This window comes from Sinocyclocheilus grahami, unplaced genomic scaffold, assembly GCF_001515645.1.
Source record: "Sinocyclocheilus grahami isolate Dianchi unplaced genomic scaffold, SAMN03320097.WGS_v1.1 scaffold1.1, whole genome shotgun sequence".
NCBI classification, from domain to species: Eukaryota; Metazoa; Chordata; class Actinopteri; order Cypriniformes; family Cyprinidae; genus Sinocyclocheilus; species Sinocyclocheilus grahami.
The window spans coordinates 4,610,503-4,622,781 of record NW_015505180.1 but is presented as its reverse complement, the minus strand read 5'-3'; the positions used below and the strand labels follow the sequence as shown (position 1 = coordinate 4,622,781).

The window sequence follows — 12,279 nt, the reverse complement described above, 5'->3', positions numbered from 1 at the left end:
ATATATGAAAACTAAATAAAGCTAAAATGAAAAAAAAATGTAGCTGATGTAAAAAATCTCAACACTAAAGCAGCATTCATACCTGTCAGAAAAATGCTTCATGCACCTCTGTAAATTCAGCACCATTCAATAAATATAAAACGTCATTAGCAATACATTTTTCATCATTAATATGATATATTTCCATGCCAAACAAAATATTCAATAAGGAAAAAGGGGCAGAACTTTATTGAATCCTTTGGGAATTGATTTGACAAATTAATTCATTAATATGTATCTGTTATTTAATACTACTATTGCTACTGCTAATTATAATAATAATAATTTATATTATACTTATAATAACAATAATGTATAAATATTTATGAATCATTTTTGAACTTTTCTTAATCCACTAATTTTATAGTGGATACAATAATAATAATAATAATAATAATTATTATTATTGTCTAAATATCTATAAATGCTTCACAACCCATTTCTTTTTGTATTGTTATGTTATGTTATTTTATGTTATATTATACTATATCTGTTATATTATATTATACTATATACTGTTTCTAGTAATCCTGAATACCTTCATTAGTTGGTTTAGGTGGATTTAATTAGGGTTGGACAGTGGACAGTGGCCCTCCAGGAACTAAGGTTGACACCCCTGTATTATATTATAACTATATAGCATCCTATTGCATATTATTTTATAGCATATTATAAATACATCACAAAACAGCTGTCCATGCTGTATATTTTGACAAACACAGAACGTTGGGCCCCATAGCACCCTCCTCTTGTCGTAGTGTTTAAGTAGATGAGTGTAGTGCTGGGATGCTACAGCCTCTGCTGCAGTTCTTTCCTCTGGCATCATTCCTGCGGTAAGGGTTAGGGTTGTCGTGGAAACAGCTTTAGCCTTACCCAGAGAGGTTGGTGAGCCTCCTGCAAGTTGTCATGGAGACGCAGTGAGCCGTGTTGCCTGTAGGCCAGTGATTCACACCTGATGCAGCCGCAGTCACTGTTTATCTCTCAGACCACTCTATTAATGCAGCGGCACTGTCCAGCAAGACTTCACTTCATCTGTGTGTGTGTATGTGTATGAGCAAGAGTGTGTGTTTTACTGAAACTATTTCCTGTGTTACTGTACTTTACCCCTCAGTTTGTGCTCGTGCGGATGTTTGCGTGAACATTTGTGGATTTTGACCAGCTCTATTTTTGGCCTCTCGGTATCTCCACAAGCATGAAATCACAGCTTGCAGGACTCTTTTCTCTGCCTGATTATAGTCAACACTGCAGTTTCGTGCTGCAGTAAAGCACAGGACCAATCAAAACACTCACACCGGTATATCTGAGGATAAATAGAGATGCTTGCACCTAACCGTTTTAACGGGATAATCACTGTGTTGGGTTAAATGAATTCAAGGTATTCAAATTTTTAGAGTACATTTTGAATTCATGTTAACTTTAAATCAAGTTTTTGACCCTGCCATTTCTGTCACAGTTCAATGTGCAAGTAATAAGAGAAACAGAAATATGTGCTCATAGTTCACCTCTCTAGGTCATATCCTGTACGAGTCTGTGCAAGAATGTTAACCATGACTGGTAAATAATGACTTGCAACCAACAAAGCGGTTGTGAAATGTTTGGTAAGAGCTGCTCACAAGCTGAAGTCTAAAGCAATATGGGTTTAAAATGAAAAGATGAAAAGATCATCGATCATGAAAAAATGAAAAGATCATCGAGCATGAGCATGAAAGATAACTTTTAAGCTCAACAGGCAACAAGGAAGGACACTAGTTAGCTGAGTATTCTGTTAACTGGCTGTTGTCCTTTAGTAACCATCTAAGTAACCATTTCCAGCCAGTTTTTTTGCAGTAGTATTGTGTTATGTTTCACGATCAGACTGACTGTGTGGGATTTGCTGAGGATTTATTAAGTGACGGCTTGTCAAATATAGGATTTAGGTGGAAAGAATCAAGCATAAGTCCTGTTACAGCTGCTTTGGTGTGTCTTTTCCTGTTTATATCTTCTATGTCCCTATCTTTGGTCAGTCACCTCCTTTTCTTCCTTTTCCTTTTTTAAAAAATTATTATAATTTTTTTACTTAAATGATCAAGTCTTATTCAATTACGGTCACATGTGATGAGCCTTTTTTCCCCCATGTGGCCTCAGGTTACAGTAGTTCAGCTGTCTCCAGTTCAATCTTATACAACATTAACATACCTCAGCAAATCATATTATGTGTTTTTCTTTTAAGTGTTTGTCCAAATATGTAAAAAATAGTTGGTGGTGATGGTGGTTTGAAAGAAGACAAAGTCGGCATAAATACAATATTAAAAATTGTATGTGGCTGTGTGAGTGAAAAATAAAAAAAATTGTGTGTGTGTGTATATATATATATATATATATACAGTGGGTACGGAAAGTATTCAGACCCCCTTAAATTTTTCACTCTTTGTTATATTGCAGCCATTTGCTAAAATCATTTAAGTTAATTTTTTTTCCTCATTAATGTACACACAGCACCCCATATTGACAGAAAAACACAGAATTGTTGACATTTATGCAGATTTATTAAAAAAGAAAATCTGAAATATCACATGGTCCTAAGTATTCAGACCCTTTGCTCAGTATTTAGTAGAAGCACCCTTTTGAACTAATACAGCCATGAGTCTTTTTGGGAAAGACCCCAGCAGAATTTTTTTTGTAGCCTTGGCCAGATCTGTGCCTTGCCAGAATTCTGTCTCTGAGCTCTTCAGGCAGTTCCTTTGACCTCATAAATCTCATTTGCTCTGACATGCACTGTGAGCTGTAAGGTCTTATATAGATAGGTGTGTGGCTTTCCTAATCAAGTCCAATCAGTATAATCAAACACAGCTGGATTCAAATGAAGGTGTAGAACCATCTCAAGGATGATCAGAAGAAATGGACAGCACCTGAGTTAAATATATGAGTGTCACAGCAAAGGGTCTGAATACTTAGGACCATGTGATATTTCAGTTTTTCTTTTTTAATAAATCTGCAAAAATGTCAACAATTCTGTGTTTTTCTGTCAATATGGGGTGCTGTGTGTACATTAATGAGGAAAAAAACTTAACTTGAATGATTTTAGCAAATGGCTGCAATATTGTTAAGAGTGAAAATTTTAAGGGGGTCTGAATACTTTCCGTACCCACTGTATATATCTCATAATATTTAATTCACCAATTTATTTAATTTTAATCAGAAATGTGGTGGGGTGAATGAAGGGCATAAATAAATATAAATAAATTCCACAAATTCAACTTTACTTACTTTAAGTAAAGTTACTTTATTTAACATAAATACATCATTCATTTTATTTACTTTTATATTCACTGGAAGTACCAAGCGTTCCAGGCAGGGTTTCGTTCAGTAAATCTATCAGTCAATCTAAAATGTACAATATAGTACAAGCATCTCTGGCAGTTGCATCATTAAATTTGGTAGTTGTGCCACCAAAACTGCACATAATAATATGTTTGGATGTCCATATTTCTGTGCAGTTGGAGTAATGGCCTGCTAATCTTTTAGCATTTGTGTCGGAAGAGTCTCAGTGTTCCCATTGCTCCTACATGCCTCATTTCTCCCTCAGTGTCGCAGATAAGAGAGGTTAATGTCTAATGGCTGAAAGAGTAAAACACAAGTCGAGTTCATCCCCGGCTTCCTACCCATTACCAACAGGGTCAAGCCCCACGGAGCTTCCTACCGCAGTCACAGAGCCGCCCGCTGTTATCACAAAAACAGCTGCGAGCAGTTTTGACAGTCACACTCTTTCCCACCAGCTCCGTTAGGATCTCCCTTTCTCACATGCACTCGTACGATCCCCCCAGCGAGGACGAGTGTTTTGATCCGCCGCAAACATTGTTTTAAATGGGACTCTGACAGGCGTCAATAAAGAAAGTACAAATATAAAGGCGTGTGCAAGCGACAATCGAGTCTGCCATTTTGTTTCAATTATTAACGCTGCTTAGTTTAGTAGTTCATGAATATTCTGTCATCATTTGCATGCTAGAGGAGTGGAGCTTGTCAGTATTCATGACACTGGTGTGTGAGGGGAAGAAACGAGCCGTGTATAGAAGTTTGTGTCCATGTGGACCCAACTGAATTAATTGTATTTCTGTAATTCATTAGTCTGCTCGGTGTTCACCATGAATACAGAATATCATTTATCATACAATTTCAGTGTCAAGAGTATATGTCAGTTAAAGCACTTGCATATGAGTGAGGTGAAGTCTGATATAAATAAAATATAAATATACAAAATAAAAGCTAATTAAAAATATGAATAAATACTATAATAATATATAAATAATACAAAAATATTTCTGCTCCAAAAGGTAAAAAAATCAGCAAAATAAATCATGAAAGTGGTCCCTATGACTTGTGCACTATAAAGTCTTCAAGTGGATAGAAATACAAGTCATTATGGAGGGAAGGGGAAGATGTTCAGTGAATAATGACTTACGTTTCAGTCTGTAATCACATAAAACTATAGTATGGCTTAGCAATCTATAATCTGAACTACTTTATGATATATTTATGGTCCTTTTTAAACATTTTTGAAGCTTGAAAGCTCCCGCTCACTTTTATAATTGCATGGAAAAAGAGTATTTGAAATATTCCTTTTGTGTTCAATAGAAGAAAATTATACAAGGTCGCAATGACCCTGATGATAAAGGTGATTAAATGAAAATAATTCCCCCCCTCTCACCTTTGGGGACTATTTTGTCCCTGATGTATAACTAGGTAAATATACTGTATGTGCGTGCTTGGATGTGATGTGTTTTATTGCCTAATTACCTACTTGTTAACTTTTTCTGGTGGGATACAGGGGAAAATTATATAGCTTTTCGCTTTAAGTCTCTAGTGTTTTGGCTATGGCAAATCTTGTTGCTCATCTCCTGCCTTTTAGTTGGCAGTCAACTGATTTGAAAAACAGAAGGAAAGGAAGATGAGGAGGGTGTTGAATAAATAAATGCAGCTTGGATTTATCCCTGATTTTGTCCGCATGGATGCCGTAGGGCTTATTAACTCACTTGGTAGTCACTCGTTTAGAGCTAACATAATCATGCCATACTGTTTTCCGCATTCCTTCATGCAGGACTGGATAAAGAGAGATTGCACCTAAAGGGATGCTGTTACTGTTTCTGAGCAGCATGGCTCTCACACAGTATGAGCTGTGTGTGATTGATGGGAAGGGTTTTTCTCAGTAATTTGGTGGAGGATTCAGATGTAACCCACCCTTCACCTCGTTCTGCTCTCTTTCTTTCTCTTTTCCTCTGTTTCATCCCTCATTCACAGAGAGTGATCCCACTCAAGGGAAACCTGCTCAGATGATAATGCGATCCCACTCCTACTCTGCAGTGTGTGTGTGTGAATGTATATACAGTACACCTGCTATTTTCAGATTACATGTCTTGAAACCAAAACACACATATGCAAACACACACACAGCGTGTTGTACTGATCTAAGGGATCAGATCTTACAGTATTACATATATTGTTAATACACAATTGTTTTTACGTTTATTGTTAGGCTTTTTTTCTCACAGGATTGAGAACAATACAACAGAAGTTTGTACAATGACTTTGTACAAGTGAAGCTTCCCTTATAAAGTACAATTGTTGTACCGTAATGGTGTCAGATGTTAAAACCATTGAGTTTTGATTTATACGCTACTGAATGATTGCCATATTCTTCATGGAATTTGTAAAGTAATTCAAGAATATTGTTTAACTACATTGGTACATCTCCAAAAGTGATAACAGTACACTCTAAAAAATGCTGGGTTGTTTCAACCCAACTTTGGGTCACATATGGACTAACCCAACCGTTGGGTTACATTTTTACATTAAATTTTTAACCCAAAAGTTGGGTTAGTCCATATTTGACCCAAAGTTGGGTTGAAACAACCCAGCATTTTTAGAGATCTTGAATATATTACACAATAAACCAAATATTGTAATACATATTTACCAGTTTGACTGAGTTTGTTGGTGTTTGTTTGTGTTGGTTGGAGTTTGTTGGTGTTTAATGGAGCTTGTTAGAGTTTGTTGGAGTTTGTGTCATTGGAGTTTGTATTTTTTGATGTTAGTTGGAGTTTATTGGTATCTGATGCAGTTTGTTGCTATTTGTTGATGTTGGGTGGAATTTATTGGTATCTGATGGAGTTTGTTGCTGTTGGGTGGAATTTATTGGTATCTGATGGAGTTTGTTACTGTTGGTTGGAATTTATTGCAATCTGATGGAGTTTGTTGGTGTTGGTTGGAGTTTGTTGGTGTTTGTTGGAATTTATTGCTATCTGATGGAATTTGTTGACATTTTTTGGTCTTGGTTGGAGTTTATTGCTATCTGATGGAGTTTGTTGGTGTTGGTTGGAGTTTACTGGTATCTGATGGAGTTTGTTGGTGTTGGTTGGAGTTTACTGGTATCTGATGGAGTTTGTTGCTGTTGGTTGGAGTTTATTGGTATCTGATGGAGTTTGTTGGTGTTTGCTGGAGTTTGATGGTGTTTGTTGGTGTTGGTTGAAGTTTCTGTGCTGTGTTGAGACTTAAAACCTGATTGGAATTTTTCAAAAATATAATTTGACATCAAATGGGACTGCAGCTGGGTCAACACAATTTTCTCAAGAATCTTAGAAAGAAACGGAGAGTTTGATATAGGCCTAAAATTATTCAAATTCGAGAATCAAGATTGGGCCTCTTTAATAATGGAGTTACTGTAGCTGTTTTTAGGCAGTCAGTAACAACCCCAGTAATTAGACTAGTATTGAAAATAGTTAAAAGATCATGTCTAATGGTATTGAAAATCTGTTTTAGAAATCTAGATAGAATGATATCTTGAGAAGATGAAATTGATCTTAGAAATATATAGCAGATATGCTCACTGAATATAAACTTTTTTTATATAATATTTATAATTTTTATAAAAAAAAAATGTTTTTTTTCCAAAGTTTTTAAATTCCTTGTTTTATTGTTGTGATTATTGTTTTTATTTTATTTTATGTAAAGCACTTTGAATTACCATTGTGTATGAAATGTGCTATACAAATAAACTTGCCTTGCCTTGCCTTGCCTTAGACGTTCAACAATGCCTTTACAGGATTCAAAAGAAACCGGCTGAAAATCGCTCCACAGTATCAGACCGCTTGATCTCTCAGGTTGAACAGAGTTCCCCATGGGCAGGTTAGATCTTAATTGAACGATTTTCTCATTAAAAAATTTACAGAATTGTTCACACAGTGATATGAAAGCATCAGGAAAAATGTTGACAGGGGGACTGAGCACAGAATCAATAACAGAGAAGAGGTCTGTGTAAGTTGTCACCAATAAACTCATATAGATATTTGGACTTGGCGGCCTTGACAGCTCTCTGATACACATATAAGGAATCTCTCCTTATACTGTATATATAATGGGTGAAATGAATTGCTATCTGATGGAGTTTGTTGATGTTGTTTGGAGTTTATTGGTATCTGATGGAGTTTGTTGGTGTTTGCCGGAGTTTGATGGTATTTGTTGGTGTTTGTTGGAGTTTATTGGTATTTGTTGGTGCTTGTTGGAGTTTATTAGTGTCTGATTTTGTTGAAGAGCAACATATTTTTACAAACTAAGGGATGAGTTGAAATTATTTTCTATGGTAAGTGACACTGACAAAAGCTGACATATTGACAAAATCTTGTAAATATAACTCAGAATATTGCAGCAAAATATGCTAAAAACAAAAACACAATTAAAAAAAAGCAATGAGGTGATTCAATTCTGTGTGTATCACACACTGGCTTTCAGAGTGTTAATGGTGGTAATGGTGCAAAGGCTCTGAATTAGATGCTCAGTGTTCAACCATTTCATTAGCATTGAAGACACACAGGGCTCCTTCAGAGTCTTTCCCAACTATTGCTAGATGTGCTTTCATTGAATTTCTGCATCGTTTAGTTTCTTTCCATAAGCCCTTTTGCTTCCCCTAAGTAGGACTTCTTGCTAATGACTTTAGAATCAATGGCGGGAAGACATTTATCTGCCCAATTCTGTCCTAGATCTCACTTCAGGCTTATTGTTTTTAATGTATGAATCATGTGGTTTTAATTTCAGTCTATCTCAATCTCTCTGTACTTTGTCTCTCTGAAGGCCACTTCTCACATGTGTCGGTCAGTGATGCAGAGCGAGGTAACCATGGTGACGACTTTACAGGCCTGACTCCTGACTGCTCCCCTCCTTCACCTGATACAGCCCTGAGGAACATCGAGAGAGTCATCCGCCCCCAGGTACACACACACACATACAGGAACACACATGCACACAGAGTCTATTATGTTGTTCTGCTCTCAAGGTTAATGGTGCTCTTTTAGATAAAACATAATCTGGCTGTAACTATCGCTGCATCTGTGTGTGGGAGTCGCACACACACAAGAGCAGTACTGTCTTAAATCTACGCTAAGATACTAAGCATTCTTCATTTTAATTATCCAGCTATTATAAATATGCACATGCCCGACGGGCGAATTTTCTTCATGCTTTGATATGCAATTGTCCCAGGCTGCCCTCATTTTCATTCTTTCTTCAAACCTGAGTTTTTTTTTTTTATCATCATCAGTTACAGTATAGTAAGATCAAGCTGTAGTGTTCCAAAAAGTGTCTGGACAATTAAAAAGGCATGCTTAAAAGCTTAAAAGTAATTGCATTATCAAACCAAGTGGTATTTATAAAAAAATAATAATTTCAGAAGCATACTAAGCAAAATATTTATTTACATTTTTTATTTAGGTAATAAATTAATATTCATTATAAATTATATTCATTAATTATTATAATTATATTATAATTTATAATATTATAATATTATTATTATTATTATTATTTTAAATGTAAGTTAATTAAACATTACAAAACATACACTGTAAAGTTGTAAATAAAACAGATTATCGGAGTATATTTTACAAGAAAAAAAATATTTCAGTATTATATAATTATATTAATATTAACTGTAATTTATAATTCTAAATTACAAAATGTAAAAATATATTTTTTCTACTCCAAAATGTCACGTTTAATTCAACATGTTACTTGCAGTTTCTTTGTAATTATTTGTGAAATTTGCTAGCAGTTTCTAATTAAAAATTCGAAGTTCTACACAAATTTTTTCAGTGTATAGAAGGTAATTCACTAAAATTGATATTCCACAATTTATGCACGTAAAAAGAAATGATACAGATATATCATGTAACAAATGATGTAACAGCACAAATATCCACTGAAAAACTGCTGAATACAGTTTGCACGGCACAATTGTCTATATCCATTTCATCAGCATTTGATTAATTACTGCTGGCAGGATTGCTATTAAATGTTCATAAACATCTTTTTTTAAGAACTCAATTCTGTTTACCGCCTGCATTCTATGTGTGGTAATACTGGCACATTTAATTGTGAGAATAGTGCTGACCTTTTCAAATAGGCTCAATATAGTGCTATATCATTGCAGATAGAGCCTGATTACACTGGATTACAGGTGGTTATTGAATAGGTGATAACAACTAGGACCAGATAAAATGGCTCAGAATAGTCAAATGAGATCTGAGAAAAGCTCCAGCATAATTTGTTTACAGATGCCTCTTGGTTAGATATTTTGTATCTAATGCACATGAAATTCATATGTTTGTAACTGTGGCTTAGGTTATCTGTTTGAGGCCACTTTATATGATGTTTTTCTCTTTTCTGCAAAGTCTCTTTCTCTCTGTTGGTTTCCTGCTCTCTGTTTGTGACTTATTATTCTGTTAGAAGAGTGTGAATGGGCCCTTTTTTCGTCCCCGTCAGAGTGCTCAGTGCATCCTATCAGAGTCATGTTTGTCCTCTTTTCAATCGACCACAATCCCTCATTTATCTGCGCTGGCCCTCTTTCGGGCCGTGGTGCTTGCATGCTGAGCGCCCGCAGGATTAGAACGAGACACAACTGTGCACATTCTCCCCCACTGTCTCCCAGTTGGGCACATGGCGTGTACAGTGCACTTTCCTAAAGATTAATTTCATTATTTAATTTCAAACTGTGCTTTATAGCTACTAAGTGTAGTCTGTCTTTCACTGGTGGTGAATAAGTCATGTGTATTATTTCATGCCTTTTAATTGTCATTTTAGATTAAGCCTCTTCTGCAAAAAACTTCTAAATAGTGCTAATCTACAACCAGCCAGTCATTATTGCAAAATAGAGCCTGCGGCCAAGCTATGTATGCAAATGTAAATGAAATCTGAATTCCGCTAAATGTGGGTTAGAAAACCTGCTACATGGCATCAAAACGCTGCATGCATGACACAGCAGTCTGTAGTAGTGGTAGCTAAATCATCACACAGCACTCACGATCACTGAAGTGGGCTTCCATCAGAGCTGACGAGGGCTTCGGCACACTGATGGGCCAATTGAGCTCCTCATTTGCTCGTTGCACAAGCAAAGAGGAGTCTAGTCACGTCTGTTAATCATAAGCTCTACAGCCCATCCAGGTGTGCCTCTGATTCCCCTGGGAGAAAGAGACTGATGATGGATCATTTGCCTCTAGCTGCACCATTGATGAAGTGTCCGTTCATAAAGGGACGTAACCCAGGGGTTAATAACCTGGGCTGGTAACTGAAAAGTTGTAGGTTCAAACCCTGAAAGGTCTGGTCTTTGAGCTGTCGTCATTCAGCAAGAAACTTAACCTCAGGTTACTTCAGGGAGATCTTCACTTTAATTTAAAATTCTGATGCTTCTATGGTGACTTTGTGTAATTAAAGTGTCATTAAACTGGCCCCAATAATGTGGTAAATATTCTATATTACATTACATGTATAAGCTCAGCTCTAAAACATTGTAAGCTGCCTCCCTAGACAGCATTTTAGGCAGCATAGAAATACAGTCGTAAGACAAATAGATATTCTATTCTTTATTACATTACAAATTGTATTACATAAGTTATTTTCCACAACCTAGTGAGCTGCTTACCTAGGCAGCATTTTTAGGCAGCCATTTTTATTCACACACATTCATAAGACAAATAGACATTCTATTCTATTCTATATTACATTACATTTATTAAGTCTGTTCCAAACCTAGTGAGCATTGTCACGGGCAGGGTGTTCTAGAGATTAGGCAGGATGACGAAGATGACGAATACAATAATATTTAATAAATAGACAACAGGTAATCCAGACAGGGTAATCACACATAGCACAAAGGGTAGAGTAGACATCAACAATAACCGACAAACTAGAATACAAGAGACAGGAAATGATATAGGGCAGACAACGAGGGGCAGACAGGTGAGCACAATGAGGGGATTAACTAATAAGGAGAACAGGAACAACCAAATAAGGACAAAAAGTATTCTCGTCGCTTCATAAAATTATTGTAGAACCACTGTAGTCACGTTGACTGTTTTAACGACGTCTTTAGTACCTTTATAAATCTCGAAAGTTTGGGTGGCGTTGCTGTCAATGGAGGCCTCTCTGAGCCATCGGATTTGATCAAAAATATCTTAATTTGTGTTCTGAAAATAAACGAAGGGTGAGTAATTAATAACAGAATTTTCATTTTTTGGTGAACTAACCCTTTAACCTTTGTAGAAAAGCAGAATGACACAGTGAAATGTGTTCTTTTGTGTGCATGAATGTGGACAGTAGGAGGTCTTGCGCTGTAGTAGGGACAGAAAATCCTCTTGATGCTTTATCAGCTATGTTCACACACACACACACACACACACACACACATATATAAACACAACCACTGTAATACAGCTGAGCTAAAGACTGCATGACTTTATTCTTAAGTGTGTGCTTTCACATTCAGGTTGCTTAGGAAAGAGTAATATCAGTGTCATATCTGAGCAACTGAGCAAATATCTCTGATATTCAGATCAACAAACAGAAAAATAACCTGCTAAATGACCACAAGAAGTCCCTTTTCTTTATCTTCTTTATCTGTTTTAACAGGTTCACTGGTACAGATCTTTAGATGCTTTAGGTTGTGTGTATCTGGGACAGTTTATCAGTGTTGAAGCCCAACTGTGATTAGTTTAGCTGTAAGTGGTTCTGATCATCTTTTTTGCCCTTTCTGACAGTGCAAGATCCTGGTGAATGTTTGATAATGGAACCTTCTCTGTGTTCCTCTTGGCTTATGGAGTTAAGAAAGAAAAAACATGTACACAGATAAAAATAATAAGCACCAACCAGTTTCAACAATGTTTGATGCACCAAAAATGTTTACACTTAGTTTTGTAGACAAATAAAGTTATATATAATGTT

General features: G+C 36.0%; 1 protein-coding gene across 1 annotated transcript in view; it reads left to right on the top strand.

The window, feature by feature from the left end:
- Positions 1-12,279, top strand: part of LOC107593803 (ankyrin repeat and sterile alpha motif domain-containing protein 1B-like) — a 90,201-nt gene that overhangs the window by 69,401 nt on the left and 8,521 nt on the right. Inside the window, exon 15 of the mRNA XM_016283712.1 lies at positions 8,140-8,276. Coding sequence (XP_016139198.1) covers positions 8,140-8,276 — 137 coding nt within the window. The remainder of the gene's footprint in view (positions 1-8,139; positions 8,277-12,279) is intronic.